A 20,147-nucleotide genomic window follows, 5' to 3' on the forward strand; every position below is an offset into this window, starting at 1 on the left:
CAGTTCGTCTCTACTTACCCAGTGACTTCCAGCACGCAGGTCTCTCCTCGTGCTGGGCTGCCCTCCCTGCTCTGGTAGGGGAGAAAGCTGGTGCTCTAACTGTCCTCCCCGTACCCTGCATCAGGTGCCGGGCCGGGGGCTGCAGTAGCCTTGGTCCCAATGCAGATCCCAGGGACCTCACCATCCCAGTACACTCTCCTCACTCTCTGTTTTTCAGTGTCCTCGGAAAATCAGCTAGGTGTTCCAACTGGGCACAGGGAGAACTGGGCTCCACTCCTACCTACCTCTCCACCGTCTTCCCCTTCTCTTTCTTCTTCTTAAAACAAGCCCTGTAACATTTGTTGCAGTACTGATTTGGTGTTAAGAAACTTCTTTAGCTTTTTCTTGCCTAGGAATCTCCTTATTTCTCCTTCAATTTTAAATAATATCCTTGCTAGGTAAAGTAACCTCTATTGTGGGTCCTTGGTTTTCATCACTTTGAATGTTTCATGCCACTTTCTTCTGGCCTGAAATGTTTCTGATGAGTAATCAGGTGACGATCTAATTGATGCTCCCTTTGTAGGTAACAGCCTGTTTTACTCTTGAGTCTTTCAGGATTCTCTCCTTATCTCTAATCCATGTCATTTTGATTATGATGTGTTTCAGTGTAGGTCTCCTTAGGTCCAGCTTTTTGGGGACTCTCTGAGCTTCCTGGACTTGTGTGACTTTTTCCTTTATCAGATTAGTGAAGTTTTTGGTCATTATTTCTTCTAATACACTCTCTGCCCCTTGCTTACTCTCTTCTCCTTCTGGTATTCCCATGGTACGGATGTTGTTCCACTTCATGTTGTCCAACTTGTTTCTTAAGCTCTCCTCATTGTTTTAAATTCCTTTCTCTTTTTAATGCTCTGCCTGATTGTTTTTTTCTACCTTCTCTCCTGAAACACTGTTTCAGTCTTATGGTTCATCTAACTTACTGTTTATTCCTTCCAGTATACTATTTATCTCAGATATTGCATTCTTTTTTTCTAACTGGTCCTTTTTAATGGTTCTGTGTCTTTTTCATGCTATTGAGTATCCTTATAATCATTACTCTAAACTCTATATCTGATAAACTGCTTCTCTCCATTTCATCTAGTTTTGGGAAATTCTCTTGTTCTTTCATTTGGGATCTATTTCCTTTTCTTCCCAGTTTGGCTGCTTCTTTGTATTTTCTGCCTTAGATACTGAACTAATCATCTATTAAACCCTTCAGTTGTTAATCTGCTCAATCTGTAATCAACTGACAGGTTTAAGAATAATTGCTGTGGGCAGGGCTACTATTTCCCCTTGGCTAATGCCACTCAGAGGGGAAGTAATGCCTCTCTGCCTGAGAGAGATGGCTCCTGCAGTATGTTCTGATGCAACCCCCCACTCTTAAAGAAGTGACTGTAGCCCATTCTGCCTTTCCTTTTCCAGCACCCAGGGTAAGTGGCTGCAAATGAAATTTTGTGCTTTGGCCCTCCAGGAGGCTCTCTGCCTCTCTAGCCATCTCTCCCTGGCAGACAAACCCTGCTGCTTTCCACAACTTGATGTTATCTGGGTTCCTTTCCATCTCTGGTGCTGTAGTCTGAGGAGCCCAACTTGGGGTTTAGTCCTCACACTTCTTAGGGGGATCCCCCCAGCTGCTGAAGTATTCCTCCAGCATGTCAGCTGCCACCCATGGGAGCCCAGCCTACCCTCTCACACCTTCTCCACACTCCCTGCCAGTCACATTGTGGTGAAGTGGTTTCTTCTGTCTGTCCTTGGTTATAAGGCTTCTTTCCAGCTAGTTGGTTATTCAGGATGATTTCTCTACAATTTAGTTGTAATTCCAGGTTTGTCCTGGGAGGAGGTTAGTGTAGCTTCCACTTAGTCCTCTGCCATCTTTTATCTAAGTCAAATTCTTATTTTTTTATCTACTCTTAATAGTGTCTTACAATTGGTGCATTTATTCCATTGATGATCTTAGTGATTATTGATATAGTTGGACTACTCTATTATATTTAGTAGTTTTCTATTTGCTGCCCTTTTTTGTTCTGTATTAGTCAGTTATTTCAGCCTTTTATGGTTTTAATTAAGCATGTTATTCCATTTTGTTTCCTTTTTTAGTGTACCATTTCTTGAGTGCTTGCCCTAGAATTTGCAATATATATGTACAAGTAATGCAAGTCCACTTTCAAATAACACTGGTATGAGTACCTAATAATAAAGTAATCCTAAATCCTCTTTTCTATTACTTGTATCATGGCTGCCATTTATTTCACTTACACATATGTGCACATGTATATGCGTGCACACACGCATAGTTGAATACAGTGTTGCTCTTATTTTGAACAGTATTACTTGTCAGAACAAGAATAAGAAAAATAAGTGTTCATATACCTTCACTTATTCCTTCTTTGATACTTTTTCTTTCTTTGTATATAACTGAGTTTGTGACCTATAAACTTTTGTTCTCCGTAAAAAATGTCTTTAAACGTTTGAAATGACAGCTATACTTATACTAGCAGCAAATTTCCTCAGTATTTGTTTGATGAAAAAATACTTCTTAACTTGCAAGATTATTGTACATGGTACGGTATGATTTTTTTTTCTCTAAACTTTGAATATTTTCATATTCTTGCTTCTTAGGAAGAATTCACCTGTAATTCTTATCTTTGCCCATTTATCACTAAGGTGGATTTTTTCTGTGGTTTCTTATGGAATTTCTCCCCAATTTTTTTCTTTTACTTTGTATAATTTTAAAAGGATTTGCCTAGGTATAGTTTTCTTGGTATTTGTCCAATTTGGTGGTCTTTGAGCCTCCTAAGATCTGGTTTAGTGTCTAGCGTTAATTTGGGTAAATTCTTAATCAGTGTTGTTTCAAATATTTCTTCTATTCCTCTCTTTCTTCTCTGCCTTTTGGTATTATATGTATGTTATACCTTTTGTAAACTATCCCACAGTTTGGATATTCTGTATGGTTTTATTGGGTTTTTAATCATTTCTTTATGGGGGGGTTGTTTTTGTTTTGTTTTGGGGGGCTTGTTTTTTTTGCTTTACTTTTCAGTTTTAGAGGTTGCTATTGAGATATTCTCAAGCTCAGAGATTCTTTTCTCAGCTATGTGCAGACTACTAATAAGCCTATCAAAGACATTTTTTATTTCTATTAGAGTTTTGTTTCTTTTTAAGATTTTATTTATTTTTAGAGGGGAAGGAAAGGAGAGAGGGAGAGAAATATCAGTGTATGGATGCCTCTCATGGGTCCCCTAGCCTGCAACCCAGGCATGTGCCCTGACTTGGAATCGAACTGCTATTGTCTGGTTCGCAGGCCCATGCTCAATAAACTGAGCTACACCAGCCAGGGCTCTATTACACTGTTTTTAATCTCTAGTTTTCTTTCTTAGAGTTACCATCCCTCCACTTATATTGCTCATCTGTTCTTGCATACTCACGGCTTTTTCATTAGAACCATTAGCATATTATTCATTCTTTTAAATTCCTTGTTTGATAATTCTAACATTGTCGCTGTGTCCTGAGTCTGGTTCTGATGCTTGCTCTTCCTCTTTGAACTATGTTTTTGCCTCTAAGTAGGTCTTGTGATTTTTTTTCTTGACTACCAGGCATGGTGTACTGGGTAAAAGGATATGTTGTGAATAGGCCTTTAGTGATATGGTGATACAGTTTTGGGGGAGGAAAATTGTTCTATATATAGCTCTATAATTACGTCTCAGTCTTTTAGTGAGTCTGTGCCTCCGGAATATGAACTTCACAGTACTTCTCAGTTAGGTGGGACAAGATAGCTAGAGTGGGCTAGCTAGCCTTGGTTATTTCCCTTCCTAAAAGCTCAGCAGGTTAGGATCTAGTTAATAGTTTTTCGGGGGGGCAAATTCTGTTGAAAAGAACAGAATGCTCTTGTATATTCCAAAATGGTTCTCTTCCCCTTCCTCCTCCCAGAAGCAAAAGGGCATTTGTTTCCCATATTCACTGTGAAACCTGATAGAGATCCAGGAGGTAAAATTCATGTAAGTACGGGGTCTCTAGATGACACAGCTGAACTTGAGGTTTTTGCTCTTGAGTTGACTACTGGGAGCCTCCAGAAATGTGTCAATTACGACTCAGGCATCTCTACCCCAGCAGTAATTCTGCTCTGACGTTTCTATTCAGGTTAAATTGGGATTATCTGTGATTGCCTACTAGTCTCTCCAATTTGGGAGACAGATTTTGCCCTTTGACCTCCCTAAGGATAAAAAAGTTGTTGATTTTTCAGTTTAGCTTTTTAATTATTGTTGGGACAGAATATGCCTTGCACACTGCTTGTATGCTGAACTAGAAACCTACTATTAAGTGTTTGGTTTTTATAAGTTTGTTTTACCGATCGGAATAACTGAACTAGTTTTTATCTGGAAACTTGAACTCGTCTGATTTTTTTTTTACCTGATAACTACATCTTCTCAACAAATTCTAATCAGATATAAGTGAATATGAATATTACATTAATCTTTAAATTGATAATTCACAAATGTGGTACTACTGAATGGCTTGTTTTTATTTTTCAAGTGCTTTTCACTTTCTTTATTTTGAAGCTGCTTCTCCGCCTGTTGATAACCATATTAGCCCATCATCCTACTTGGGCCAGACACCAGCATCACCAGCCAGATACTCACCAGTTTCAAAAGCAGTGCTTGGAGATGATGAAATTACACGGTAAGGAGCTGAACCTTGATCCTTCTTACATATTAAATGGAATTCTAGTCAGCCAAGTAAGATAGCCACAGTTTTCAGTACTGAAAAATGTATTGACAGATGGTGAACCTAAATCTTAATTTCTTCATTGAAGACCCTGAAATGTACAAAATATTTTATATTCCAAATAAATGACTGCTCTTTTTTTAATATTGCTATTTTTTAATGACTAGTAAATTATCATTACAAAGTAGCTTAGGTTAAAACTTAAAATATGCTTATGTATTTTTAAAAGTAACTTTTTACATATTTATATCTAATATATGCCATATAATATGGCATTTATTTTTCACAATTCATGTTCAGAATTCAACAAGTGGTATTTTCTCTCTTTGATATATACCCTTGATATCCTGACACCTAAAATTTACTTGCTTTTTTAAAAAGATTTTACTTATTTATTTTTAGAGGGGGGAGGAAGGGAGGGAGGAAGAGAGGGAGAGAAATATCAATGTGTGGTTGCCTCTCATGTGGCCGCCACTGGGGACCTGGCTTGCAACCTAGGTTTGTGCCCTGATTGGGAATACAACCAGCGACTCTTTGGTTCGCAGCCCATGGGAATCCACTGAGCTGTACCAGCCAGGGCCTAAAATTTACTTTCCTCTAACATTACTAACTACACTGCAGTTTTTAGGTTAACACTTTTTATTCCCAAAGAACTCTTAACTAGGTAAGGGGGAAAAAGTGAAAAACTATTTTAGATCTTTTTCACATCAGTGATTTCTTTAAGGTCATAAACAAATGTTTGTCCTCTTCTTCAAGAGGTAGCAATGTGGAGAACTTAGTTTGATAGATCCTCAATAATTATGTTTTGAAGGAAAATTAGCAGAAAGAATAGTGTTTTGTGATGACCATGACATGAATTTTCATGGCTATTAGTCTTTAGGCTGTGCTCCTATACTAATCTGTCATGGCCATTTTTTGTTATTTTCTAATAGTGCCTACTTATAGGAGTAAAGAAGAAAAATAGTTAATGGTTTATCGAATCTTTAATCTCTGCATGTTTTTCAAACTAAAAAATATCTTATTAGAATCTTGATTGCTATTCCTCAACTTTTTCACTATATATCTCTTGTTTAGAATATTGTATTGGACTGTGTACTATTACACAATAGGTCTACCTGTTTTCTATACTTTACTGTGAAATTAACAGTTGGTTACTAGATATGTCTTCCTAAATTGCTGTGTGTTTTATCATTCCCTTCTGATAATTAGACTTCTTTCTGTGCCCAAATAGCGAGGTATAAAAATCTTAACCTTCCCATTAGAAATTTTCTACAGTTTGACCCTAAGCAATTTTTCAGAGGTTATCTCACATTGCCACTTTTATCTTTTTTATCTTTTTAAAATTTTTTTTAATTTTTAAATATATATATATTATTTTTTATTTTATTTTTTTAAAATATATTTTATTGATTATACCATTACAGTTGTTCTATTCCCCCCCCTTCAATCCCTTCCACCCGCACCCTCCCTCCCCCACCATTCTGCCCCCCTTAGTTTATAACCATGTGTCTCAAGTTCTTTGGATTCTATATTTCCCCCACTATTCTCGCCCTCCCCCCTATTTTCTACCTACCATCTATGCTATTTTCTGTGCCTTCTTCCCCCTTCTCCCCCTCCCACCCCCCTGTTTCTAACCCTCCATGTGTTCTTCATTTCTATGGTTCCACTCCTGATCTAGCTGTCCTCTTGGTTTGCTTTTGTTTTAGGTGTGGTTGTTAATAGCTGTGTGTTTGCTGTCCTTTCACTGTTAACATTTTTCATCTTCTTTTTCTTATATAAGTCCCTTTAGCATTTAATATAATAAGGGCTTGGTGATGATGAACTCCTTGAATTTGATCTTATCTGAGAAGCACTTTATCTGCCCTTCCATTCTAAATGAAAGCTTTGCTGGATAAAGCAGTCTTGGATGTAGGTCTTTGGATTTCATGACTTGGAGTATTTCTGTCCAGCCCCTTCTTGCCTGCTAGGTCTCTTTTGAGAAATCCGCTGACAGTCTGATGGGCACTCCTTTGTAGGTGACTGTCCCCTTATCTCTTGCTGCTTCTAGGATTCTCTCCTTCATTTTCATCTTGGCTAATGTAATTCTGATGTGCCTTGGTGTGTTCCTTCTTGGGTCCAACTTCTTTGGGACTCTCTGAGCTTCCTGAATTTCCTGGAAGTCTATTTCCTTTGCCAGACTGGGGAAGTTCTCCTTTATTATTTGTTCAAATACGTTTTCCACTCGTGGCTGTTTCTTTCCCCCTTCCGGTACCCCTATAATCCGGATGTTGGAACATTTAAAGATGTCCTGGAGGTTCCTAAGCCTCTCCTCATATTTTTGAATTCTTGTAACTTCACTTTTTCCTGTTTGGTCATTTCTTCCTTCCTTCTAGTCCACCCCCTTGATTTGAGTCCCAGTTTCCTTTCCATCACTATTGGTTTCCTGTACATTTCCCTTCATTTCAATTAGTTTAGCCTTCATATGTTCCTCTAATTTGTGGCTGAAATCAACCAGTTCTGTGAGTATCCTGATTACCAGTGTCTTGAATTATGCATCTGAGAGGTTCGCTATTTCCCGGTCACTTAGAGTTATTGGCTCTGGGGCTTTGAGTTCTCCTTGAGCCATATTTTGGGCTGTTCGTGCCTGTTATGTATGAGGAGCAGAGCCCTAGGTGTTCACCAGGGCCGGGGGACCCAGTTGCTGGGTTGTGACGATATATGTGGGGGCGGGGCCAAAGGAAATCAATGGCGGGCACCCTTTGCTTCCTCCCACCACCACCACGGGCCGAGCGATTTGTCCCTATGCACGCAAATGGGCCTCTCAATTAGTCCCACTGCTCATGATTGTGTGACTAAGGTCAGCCGCTGCTGGGATCGTTCCTGGGGGCTGTGCGGTCCGTTTCACTTCTCACTCCCACCGTCCGGAGCCCTCACTGGGTCCGCCCAACGCTACCCTGGATGCCTGGGCTCCTGGAGTCAGGGGATCTTTCCTGTCCAACCCTGCTCCGCTGCTGGCTCCGTGCCTCTTACCAGTCTGGTAGAACAGTTCGTGTTGGACTTCGTATAGTTCAATTTTGTGTTCTTTGGCTGTGTCTTTATTCTCCAAACCTTTGTTGTATTCAAACTTCATTGTGGGAGAAGGCTCAGTGTTTTCACCTACACCTCCATCTTGGCGGAAGTGCCACTTTTATCTTTTTCTCTTTAGACAGTAGGGAATGGAGGGGGGGAGAGAGAGAGAGAAACATCAATGTGTGGTTACTTCCCACACACTGCCAGCCAGGGACCTGGCCCACAACCCAAACATGTGCCCTGACTGGGAATCGAACCAGCGACTCCTTGGTTTGTAGATTGGCACTCAATCCACTGAGCCACACCAGCCAGGGCACATTACCACTTTTTAAGAAAAGAAATCACGAACTCTGGGTGATTCTAAGGTTCATTTTTTTTAACAGCTTTATTGAGATATGAGTTACATCCAATTTACCCATTTAAGGTGTACAACTGATTTTTTGGTATATTGTATTATTTTTTTAACTATGATATAATATAGATAACATAAAATTTGCCATTTTAACCATTTCATATGTGCAGTTCAGTGCAGTGGTTGCATTTATGACATTATGCAGCCATCACCACAATGTATTTCTAAAACTTTTCATTACCTCAGATAGACTCTCTGACCATTAAGAAATAACTCTCCATTTCTCTGTCCTCCCAGCTCCTGGTAATTTCTATTCTACTTTCTGTCTTTATGACTTTGCCTATTGCAGTTTGTTCATATAAGTGGCATCTTAAAATACTCTTTTGTGTCTGACTTCTTTCACTTTGCCTAATGTTTTCTAGGTTCATTCATGTTGTAGTATGTATTAGAACTTCATTCCTTTTTATAGCTTAATAAATTCCATTTTGTATGTATGCCCATTTTGTTTATCTGTTCATCTGCTGATAGACACCTAGGTTGTTTTCACCTTTTGGGTATTGTGAATAACGCTGTGATAAACATTGGCATGTGAGTATCTGCTTGCATCCCTGCTTTCATTTCCTTTAGATATATACCTATAGTTGGAATTGCTGAGTCATATGGTAACTATTTTAAGTTTACAAGGAACCACCTGTTTTCTATAGTAGGCACAGCATTTTACATTCCCACCATCAATATATTAAGGTTCCAGTTTTTCTACATTCTCACCAACACTTGTTTTTTCTATTTTATTTTATATCTATTGTAATAGTTGGTACATACTGTGATTTTTATGTACTTCCCTAATGACTAATAATATTGAGCATCTTTTCATAAGCTTTTGTTATTTCAAAAATAGAATTTATTTTTTTCTAGAAATTGTGTTGGATTTCATGCTTAATTTTAATTAAGCATGATTTGCTAATGTAGAATTATAATTCATATATACATTTAAAGCATAATGAAAATCCCAAATTATGAATCTATCATCTAAAAAGAAAATAAAACATCACCAATATAGTGAAACCTATCCTGTACCCCAATTTTTCCTTGTTTTTTTCTGCATTACCCCACCAAATTAACTCCTTTACTGAATTTTAAATTTATTTATTTTTTCTTTCCTATATCTTTGGGTATAAGTATTTTTAAACAATATATATTTAATTTTTATATTTTTGACAAGAAATATAATTTTCTAACCCTTTAACTGGAAAAACTGATACCTATGTATGACTAAAAAACATTATTTTAAGTTTTGAGTAGACATATTTAAGGAGATTAATTTCACACTGCATGGAAGTACTCCTGAAATTTATTTATAAGAGTTATTTACTTCTCATGAGCCTTTTCTTATCAATAGTTTTCTGTGATATTTTAGAAAAATCAGATGAAATTTTTAAGATATTTATCAAATACAACATATTCTAATCTCAAGTGATATATTCTGTATTTCATTATCTAAAATAGTCTGCTACTGGAAGTTTCATGGGCTTACCAGAGGACATGAATTATTTTCAAACAACTGTGTATAACTGGAGTAGCAAATGTGCAACATTGTTAGTGGCGAGATATATTTTGATTTTAGAGATTATAAATGGGGGGAAGGAGATACATCTTAGGATAAAAAGCAGAGGGACGGAGAAAGGGAGAGAGGGAGATGGATGTAACTTAAGAAATAAAGGTAATTAATTCATATAAAACGGATATGGATAATTCTGATGTTTGTGTTGCAACCCTGGGTGCATGGTGTCTCTGCTTGGTCTTACCTTCATGATTATTATGTGTTAGAACCAGTAATGGAATTTTATTATTTCATTCTTTTAGGTGGGGAGGGGAACAAATGTGCTTTGTCCTTGTTAGGGTCTTTTTTGGGAAGTGACAGTAAAATTTCCCTTTTTTTTTTTAATAGTTTTTATTTATTTATCTTTAGAGGGGAAGGGAAGGAGAGAAGGAGAGAAATATCAATGTATGGTTGCCTCTCATGAGCCCCCTGCTGGGAACTGGCCTGCAACCCAGGCATGTGCCCTGACTGGGAATCAAACCCCGATCGTGTGGTTCGCAGGTCTGCGCTCAATCCACTGAGCTACACCAGCCAGGGCTAAAATTTCCCTTTTTTTCCTCAGAAGCCAGAATAGGATCATAGCCTCACCTTTGCAAAGACAAGAGCAATGACCGGCTTAGGTTATTAATGAATTCATCCCTTTGGGGTTGGGAAAAGGACCTACCTTCTCTAAGGCAAAGGGATAACAAAATCTAAGAAGTAGGGGAAATAAACAATAAAATGTGTGCAACATCAACTTTCCATATGTATATATATTTCCCAAGTAAGCTCTTTATGTCATTTTTTAAAGTTCCACGTTGTTTTTTTCCTCTTGTTTTAGCGTCATGGGTTTTTTAACATGGGTTCTTAACTTTTATATAAAACAAGGATCTTCCTTTTAATTTCTAAACCTAATTTCTAGGGTTAGAAAGAATTCTCTACTCCACAGTTTTGAAAAGTCAATTTATATTTCATCTAGCTTTCTTTATAGTTTGATAATATAATAGTTATCAATAGGGAATTCTTTCTCATTTGTAGAATGCCAAGTTCTGTATAAAATCTCTAGGTAAACATTTTTTTTTAATTTTTAGAGAACCTAGAAAAGTTGTTCTTCATCGTGGCTCAACAGGCCTTGGTTTCAACATTGTAGGAGGTGAAGATGGAGAAGGAATATTTATTTCCTTTATCTTGGCTGGAGGACCTGCTGATCTTAGTGGAGAGCTCAGAAAAGGAGATCGTATTATATCGGTAGGATACATTAATCAAAATATTATTTTTATTATTTTAACTATGACCTATTATTAAAAGTTTCAGTTTTTACATCCTAAAGTTATGGGATATATTTTAGCTAATCTTACCATTTACAGCTTAAATGTAAAATTGTAGTGATATCAGAGGACATGATCTGTATGACAGATTTTCTTTTAATACTTATTTACTTGTGAAAGGTCATCTCTGTAAATGTTTCTTATAATCTTATTAATTCAACCTTGTTACATATTTAGGTCTTTTTATTTTAATCTGATATCTGCTTAATCTGTTATCTGCTTAATCTATTATTTAAAATGATTTTTTAAGCTGCCTGAATATGATGGTAGGTTTAGTACTTTGTCCTTGCAGCCATTTTTTTCATAATATGTTTGAAATTGTTATTAGGTGCGTCAAATTTAGAATCATCATTTCTTCCTGATGAATTTAACTTTTTGATAATTATTCAATGATCCTCTTTATTTATAATAATGGTTTTTACCCTGAAAGTTATATTGCCTCACATTAATGTGACTGCTAACTTTTTTTGGCTTGAGATTTACTCATCTTTTCTCCACTTTTTATTTTTAATTTGTATGCTTAGGTGGTTATTGCCCATATAACTTTAGACTAAAACTGATCAATAGGTCTACTGTTTTACCTACCTAGTGACACACACAGTTTCGGAGACTTTAATTCTAATTGTGCTGTTTCTAGTCTTTTACTTCTGCTTCACTTTTATATCCTCTGAACTGAATCATTTTTATTTTTGTTTTTTAACAGTTAATCTATACGTTCTGTAATTTTTCGTTTATCTTCTTCTCTTTCTCAGTGGGCCACTAACAGCACTGAGAATTGTTAGATGTATAGGACTGTCTTGTTCATGGTAGGAAGTTGAGCCTTTCATTTTAAAGAAAGAAAGGAGGGAGGGAGGGAGGGAACTGTGATGTTTATTGTATCCCACATTATCAATAAAACTGATTAAAAGTGATGATTTTATTTTTTAAAAAGAAAAGAAAATTCAGCTTATTAAGCTCCCATTCTCTTGCTAATAGGACTCTAGTCATTTTTAAACACACAAAAAATTGCCCCTCAAATACCCAAATGAACCTTAGTGGGAGCCCTTGGAGTATTCTTTAGCAGTGATTCCGTGATGATAAGTACTCTTAGAGTTTGTCTGAAAGTATTTTTATTTTACTCTGACATAAGTATAATTCAGTCTAGAATTCTAGGTTGACAGCTTTTGTCTCCAATAATTTGAAGATACTGCTTTATGCTATCTGGCTTTAGTTGCTATTGAACAAAAAAAAGATTTATATTCTATTTATCTTGTGCCTTTTTAAAAGATTATTATTTATTTCTTTTTAGAGAGAGTGGAAGGGAGGGAGAGAAGGAAGGAAACATGAATGTGTGATTGCTTCTCATATGCCCCCTACTGGGGACTTGGCTTGAAGCCCAGGCATGTGCCCTGACTGAGAATCGAACTGGCAACCCTTTGGTTCACAGGCCAGCACTCAGTCCAGTAAAACACACCAACTAGGCTACTCTGTCTTGTTGGTAGATGATTTGTTTTTCGCTAATTGCTTTTAGGTCTCTTAGTCTTTGGTTTATTGCAGTTTCACTAAAATGTATCTATGTTTAACATATTATTTATTTTGTTTGTGATACATTTTGCGGCCTGAATCAGAAGAGTCCTGTCTTTCATCAGTTTTGGAGTCTTCTTAGCCATTTGTCTTTTCAGATTTTGCCTTTCCCACATTGTATATTCTGTCTGTGAACTGTTCTGAAAGGCCGTTATCATTTTGTTCTCTATGTCTTTAAACCTCAGATTCATATTTATGAACTGTCTTCCTATACTTCATTTCAGTCATACCTGTTTTCCAGTTCATACATTTTCTTCATATTTCTCTAATCTGCTTTTTAAGTCAAAACTAACTTTTTAATTTCAAAGTACCATTTTCTTTCTAGAAATTCTTTCTGATTCATATTATGATCTGCCTTGGTGGTTTTTGTGGGGTCATCATTCCTTGTAGATTATATTCTTTTAGGTTTTTCTTTTAAACATATTTTATATTCTATAAGTAATCTATTTTCTTAAGTTTAGAGGTTTCTAATACATGCTGTTTTATGATGACTTGTGATAATTAATTTTACTGTGTTCTAAATTTTGTGAGCTTATTTTTAGTAGTAGTTTATTTACTTTATATGTGAAAATCCAATGGTGCCTGAATTGGGATATGTTCTTCCAAAAATATTTTACATTGTCTGTTGTAGACACAAGAGCATCACTCTTATCACCATTTTTCCAGTAAGAAAACTTAAGTTTAAAGTTTAATTTGCCTAACAATAGCTAATAAATGGTATGGCTAAGATTTAACTTCACCACTATATTGTACCGGAGTGGGGGGAGAAGTGAAAAAGTATGGTTTACAGTTATTCATATGAAAAATAGTGCAATAATTAATATATAATCATACAAGAATAAACTTTTTTACACAACTGTAAACCTACTTTTGTCCCTCCCTATATGTTTTTAATGAAAATGTCTAGGTAACGCTGGGTTTTTTTGGTTTTGTTTTTGTTTTAATTTTATTTACTTTTAGAGAGAAGGGGAGGGAGGGAGAAACAAAAGGAGAGAAACATCAGTATGCAAGAAATACATCAATTGGTTACCTCTCACATAGCCCCAACTGGCTAGCGGTATCCCAGGCTTATGCCCTGGCTGGGAATCGAACTGGCAACCCTTTTGTTGGCAGGTCGGCCAGCACTCAGTCCACTGAGCCACACCAGCCAGGGCAACACATTGAGATTTTAAGGTCTGAGATACAGAATCAAATCTATATCCTGTGTTGCTAATGTTATTTAATATTGTTGGCTTTTTTAAATAATTTCTTATAAAGCAATAGAGACCTTATCAACTACAAAATATAAAGTAAGGAAAATGAGAAAATACTTCTCAAACTGAAGATACATATTGCTAGAACATAATGGGAAAAGCATTCAAAATATATACATTGCATCTTTTTGCAGTTTTCATATCAATCCCTCTCACCAACTAACCCTAACCCCCAACCCCGTATATACTTAGATGTTTCACCATATTACAGCAACCTGTCTTTTTTAATATAATTCAGGATAGACAGAATCTAAGGCAGAAAGAGGGTGACTGATAACTTATACATGACTCATGTCTGGCAAGACGGAGGAATCAGATTGGAGTGGTGTAACTTTTCTGTCTCTAAATTGTTGCAATTGCTACACAACATTTAAAATTGTCAAAACTCAACTGTAAATGAAAAAAGATTAATTATGGAATATAAATTATGCCTACAGATATTTTAAAAGTCATAACAAAATGTCATATACCATCCAGTTGAATGATTTTTTAAACACCAATGACAATAAAACATTGGTGAAGCTATGAAATAATTGTAACTCTTCATTACTGGCAGGCATATAAAATTATACAATCACTACAAGATTTTATACTTGTGATGCTCTTAAGAAATTAAACATCTAACTTTATCACCCACATTTTACCCACGAAATCATACTTCTACAAAAAACACTTTAACAAGAATGTTCAAAATAGTCTTATTTATAAAATAATCCAGACTAGATATAATTCAAGTGTTCATCCACTGTTAAATAGCTAAGTAAATTGTGATATATTTATAGAGTATAATGCTTCTTGGCAATAAAAGGTTAACTACTGAAACTCAAAACAACATAGATGACACAAAAGTACGTCATAAATAGAAACCACAGAAATATGTACTATACGATTCCATTTACATGCTAATTATGAGCAGGGAACACTAATTTGAATTAATAGAAGTCAGAAAGTTGGTTTCTGGTGATTGTAGTAAAGAGGCACAATGGAAATTGTGGGTTGGTTGATGGCAAAGCCATCTATCTTGTTTGGGGTTATAGTTTCATGGATGTATACAAACCTTAAAAAATTCTTCCCACTGAACTGTTCAAACCTGTACATTTTATTGCTTATAAATTATATTGTAATTTAAATTTTAAATAAGTTATACTATGATAAGGACAAATTAGTATAAGAAATAGATTTTTTAATGTTGGACAAATTAGCTAGTTATTTCGAAGAATAAAATTAGCTTAGAGCCTCACTTCACACTTTTTTCAAAATAAATTTTCAGTTGTCTTATAGTTAGGTGTAAAAAACTAAAAGCAAAAATAAATGTCAAAATATCCACATGGGACAACTTTATATGGGTCACTGGCACCCTGCAGATTATGTAAGACTGATCAGTATGACTTGTTTCACCCAGAACTTACCCAGTTTGGGCATTGAAAGCCACATCTAGAAACACTTTTTGTCTCAATTTTAAAACTAAAAATCCCAGACCACGCAGGCCAGTTTCTCATCCTAATGTGAGTATAAATTAAGTACAGCCTTATGTTTGGCAGTATGCATCAATATCCTTCAAATTTTAATGCTTATAAGCCCCTCCAAGGTAATACCTTGAAAGCAGTAGGGAAAAACTTGGGAACAAGAGAAAAATATGAGAAAAGATACTCAAAACTAAATAAATCTTGAAACAAACATGTAAATACCTCATTATACAAATTTGGCTGTTTTCAATCTTCAGCATGTATCAAAAATGACCTTCAGGCCTTGTCAAAAGACGGATTTCTAGACCTCATCCCCAGACTTTCTGATTTAGCATGACATGTCTAGAATCTGAAAGTGTATATTTCTAGCAAGTTCCCATGAAATATTGATGTTGCTGCCCCTGGGATCCAAACTTTATGAACCACTCTTCTAAAGACGTCCCTGTTGGTTTTTAATGATAAACCCACATTACTGAGGAAGTGTAAGTAAGTTATTTGGAAAAGCAAGGAAATAAATAATAGGCTTTATAAAATATTTCCTTTAGCCGTGGCTGGTGTAGCTTAGTGGATTGGATGCCATCCTGCAAAACAAAGGGTTGCTGAGTTGATTCCCAGTCAGGGCACATGCCTGGATTGCAGGCCAGGTCCCCAGTAGGGGGTGCTCAAGAGGCAACTACACACTGATGTTTCTCTCCCTTTCTCCCTCCTTTCCCCTTCTCTCTAAAAAATAAATAAATAAAGTCTTTAAAATATTTAAAAAATATTTCCTTTAACATTTAATTATATTAAAGAAGTTTCTGAAATCATGATCTATTATATATGTAGAATGCCACAGTTTTCAGCACAGTATAAATGATATTACTGTTATTTTCAGTGATGTCATAGTGGAAAATACAGTTAATGTTCACTGAAAATTTAGAATCTTGGAGGCTTAGAATTAAAAGAGAACCAAAGACTTCAATAGAAATGTCTCTATCATAAAAGCAGTTAGAAAAGTTACCACAATTGTCAGAGTAAACTTTTTTAGAGCTCTGGAAATTAACCAAAGGTTTGACTCAATTCAGAAAATGTTATTCAAGAAAATTGGCTGAAACTTCATAAGAATGAGCTTTAACATGTGTAAGTCCCATCCATGGCTCTGTAGTAAATTAGCCATGAAAAATAGCCCACATTCAGAGTGAAAAACCAGTATCTTAAAAGCCACTAGAGAGACCAGAATGGGGATAAAACTTTCAGAGGCTCTTTCTCAGAGGACTGTTATATTGGACCTGTCTGGTTTTGGAACACTCTATTTTTAAGGCTCTCTGTATTTCTCCTAATTCAGAGCTCCACCAGTACAAAAGCCTGTCAAAACAATTAGTTACAGGCACATTTATGACTGTTTGAGAAATTGGATAACAGTTGGAGCAAGCAACAGACTAATCAGAAAACTTAAAAGAAAAAACTGGAATGAGATCTCCATAGAGTCTCTGTAAAGCTGTGACATATATCTTGGAATGCGATATATTCCAGGACATCTGCATGTCCTGGACTGTATATGCTCAAGAAAGGCCTCAAAAGGCCCTGAATTTTCACCTCTGGCTGAACATAAGACTCAGTGCAAGCAGGAAGTTAAGATTTCAGGCAGTTATCAGTTGTCTGCCTGAATGTTGAAGGCATTACCAAACATGCACACAGAGCCCTTCAGCAAAGTATCTAGGCATTTAAAGCTCGCTCAACCTCCAGTCAGGATGAAGGCATAGGTAAACAGGGCTTGCCTCTTCTTACAACCACAGCAAAAATTACAACTAAATTACAAAACAACTATTATGCAGAATTGTCAGAAAATCAAGCTGTATAAAAGAGCAACAACCAAGGAATTAAAGAAGTACTATCCAGAGGTAGGTGGAGTGGAAAAAAAATTGGTAGGGACACCTCAAGAGCAAAGGATACCAGCCCCCACCAGAGCACCCAGCCCAGGGTTCCAGTGCCAGGAAGATAAGTTTCCATAACTTCTGGCTGTAAAAACTAGTGGGGGTTGGGGCAGCTGAAGAAACTGCAGGATCCTCAGGTGTCTCCACTTAAAGGACCTGCAACAGCCTTAGAACTTATTATGAAGACTCACTCCCTCTGAGCTCCAGCACTGGGGCAGCAGCTGAAAGGGAACCAGTGGCGTATAGGAAGAAACTGAAGTGTCTGGCTTCAGGTTGAGTGCTGTGGGACAGCTTCCTGCCTGATAAAACTCCAGAGGCCAGGTAGCACTCATTATACCTTTACTTTAATCCCTCCCCAACACAGAGTAACAGAGTGGCAACACCATATCTGAGACTCCATCAACCTGGTTCACACAGGGTACCCTGCCCTGGCAGTTACCTTACAGCTCCACACCATCCAATTTACAGGTGCCCTTTTCTACGATAAGCCATGTTATTAAGACGGGGTGTCAAAGCAGCTCTACCTTGTACATACAAACAAACAAATGGAGGCTGTCAAATGAGGGGACAAAGAAATATGGCCCAAATGAAAGAAACCATGGCAGAAATGAAGGTTACACTAAGGAAATAATAAAAAAATTATGCAGAATCAACAGAGAAGTGAACCAAATCAAAGATTTGGAACATAATGAAGAAAAAAAATAACTCAATCAGAACAACAACAAGAAAAAAGAAAACAAGGATAGGGTAAAGAACCTCTGAGATATCTTCAGGAGTGCCGGGGGGGCGGGGGGAAACAAGAAAAAGAGCAAGAAGCTGAAAACTTATTTGAAAAAATAATGAAAGAAAACTTCCCTAATTTGATGAAGAACATAGACATACAAGCCCAGAAAGCACAGAGTCCCAAACAACATGGATGTAAAGAGGACCACACCAAGACACAGAATAATTACATTTCCAAGGGTAAAGATAAAGAGAATCTTTAAAGATAGCAAGCGAAAAGCGGATACCTACAAAGAAGTTCTCATAAGACTGTCAGCTGATTTCTCAAACTATGCAGGCAAGAAGGGGTTGGAAAGAAGGATTCAAAGTGATGAAAAGCAAGGACCTAAACCTAGATTATTCTATCTAGCTAAGCTATCATTTAGAATCAAAGGACAAATAAAGGGCTTCCCAGACAAGGTAAAACTAAAGAGGTTCATCATCGCCAAGCCATTATTATGTGAAAAGGACTTATTTAAGAAAAAAAGATTAAAAATATGAACAATAAAATGGCAGTACTTCACAACTATCAACAATTGAATCTGAAAAACAAACTAAGCAAACAAATAGGACAGAAAGAATCATAGATACGGAGATCACTTGGAGGGTTATGAGTTGGGAGAGGGAATAGGGAGAAAGTGGAGAAACGTACAGGAATTAAGAAGTACAAATAGGTAGGTACAGAATAGACAGGGGATGCAATCAGTAAAAACTTTTCCCAAGAAAGCCCAACAGTGGACTTAGTAAAGACTTTTAATCGCAGATTTTAAATATGTTTAAAGAACTAAAGGAAACCATGTCTGAAAAATGAAAGCATGAGAACAGTACCTCTTCAAGTAGAGAATATCAATAAAGATATTTCTATTATAAAAAAAGAAGAATGAAGTAGAAATTTTCAAGTACAAAAATACAATACTGAAATGTAATAATTGAGACGAGCTCAACCGCAAATTCGAACTGGCAGGAGAAAGCATTATCACACTCGTAGATATGTTTATTGAGATTGTCCGGGCTGAAGAACAGAAAGAAAAGAGAGTGAAGAAAAATTAACCGTCTCAAAGTCCTGTGGGGTATCATCAGGTGTATCTGTATATTCATAATGATGTCTCAGAGGGATCTACTGTCTGTGGCTAACTCTTTCAGTTAATCTAGTCACTCTGCAATCAGCAGTCACGATTAAATACCACAGGGTTGGGCTGCTTATTTCCCCTCAGGCTGGTGCCACTCAGAGCGGGTGGTCTGCCTGAGCAAGATAGCTGCTGCAGTAAGGGGAATGACTCAGCACTAGGATACCAGCATCTATTCTCTCAGTTTTCCCCAGAGCCTCCATCCACAGTCTCTCCCCACGTCTCTATACTCCACTCTGCTCCGCCAGCCCTTTGCTGGCATCCAGAGTAAGTAGCTGCAAATGAAAATTTATGCATTGGCCCTTTAAATGCCTCTTTGCCTCTCCAGCCATCATTCTCTGGCAGAAAGCAACCATGCTGCTTTTTGCAGCTAGATGTTATCTGTGTATGTTTTGGACACTGGTGCTGTATAGACTGGGCATGCCAGCTTAGAAGCCAGACCCACACTTCTCAGGTGGATCTAACCAGCTACATAAATATCACTCCAGCACTTCAGCTTCTGCATATGTGGGCACCCAGCCAGCTCTCTCAAGTCTCCACCACAATCCCTACTAGTCACATTGTACTGAAGCCAATTCTTCTGTCTGTGATAATAAGGCTTCTCTCTCACTATTGTTCAGCTGTTTGTTCTAGATGATTTCTTCACAATTTAGTTGTATTTCCAGGTTGGTCCTGGGAGGAGCTTAGTGTAACTTCCACTCACTCCTCTGCCATCTTGGGTCCCCTTCAAATTAGACTTTTTTTTTAAATTTTATTTATTTATTTATCTTAGAGGGGAAGGGGAGGAGAGAGAGAGAGAGAGAGAGAAATATCAATGTATGGTTGCCTCTTGTGCGTCCCCTGCTGGGAACCGGGAACTGGCCTGCAACCCAGGCATGTGTCCTGACTGGAATCAGCCACAATCCTGTGGTTCTCAGGCCCGTGCTCAATCCACTGAGCTACACCAGCCAGGACCAAATTAGATTTTTTTTTAAATTTTTTGTACGTCTGAGAAACTTGGTAAATTCCAAGACGAATAAACTTGA

At 37.0% G+C, this 20,147-nt stretch overlaps 1 protein-coding gene across 11 annotated transcripts in view; it reads left to right on the top strand.

Moving 5' to 3' along the window:
- The window catches only part of DLG1 (discs large MAGUK scaffold protein 1), a 309,015-nt gene that overhangs the window by 176,936 nt on the left and 111,932 nt on the right, over window positions 1-20,147 (top strand). For all 11 annotated transcript variants that reach the window (XM_037037510.1, XM_037037507.1, XM_037037511.1 and 8 more), the window contains 2 exons: window positions 4,566-4,686; window positions 10,802-10,958. In XM_037037510.1, the coding sequence (XP_036893405.1) occupies window positions 4,566-4,686; window positions 10,802-10,958 (278 nt within the window). The remainder of the gene's footprint in view (window positions 1-4,565; window positions 4,687-10,801; window positions 10,959-20,147) is intronic.

The sequence above is a fragment of the Sturnira hondurensis genome, unplaced genomic scaffold (assembly GCF_014824575.4).
Source record: "Sturnira hondurensis isolate 20B ecotype Veracruz unplaced genomic scaffold, ASM1482457v3 Scaffold0023357, whole genome shotgun sequence".
Classification (NCBI taxonomy): domain Eukaryota; kingdom Metazoa; phylum Chordata; class Mammalia; order Chiroptera; family Phyllostomidae; genus Sturnira; species Sturnira hondurensis.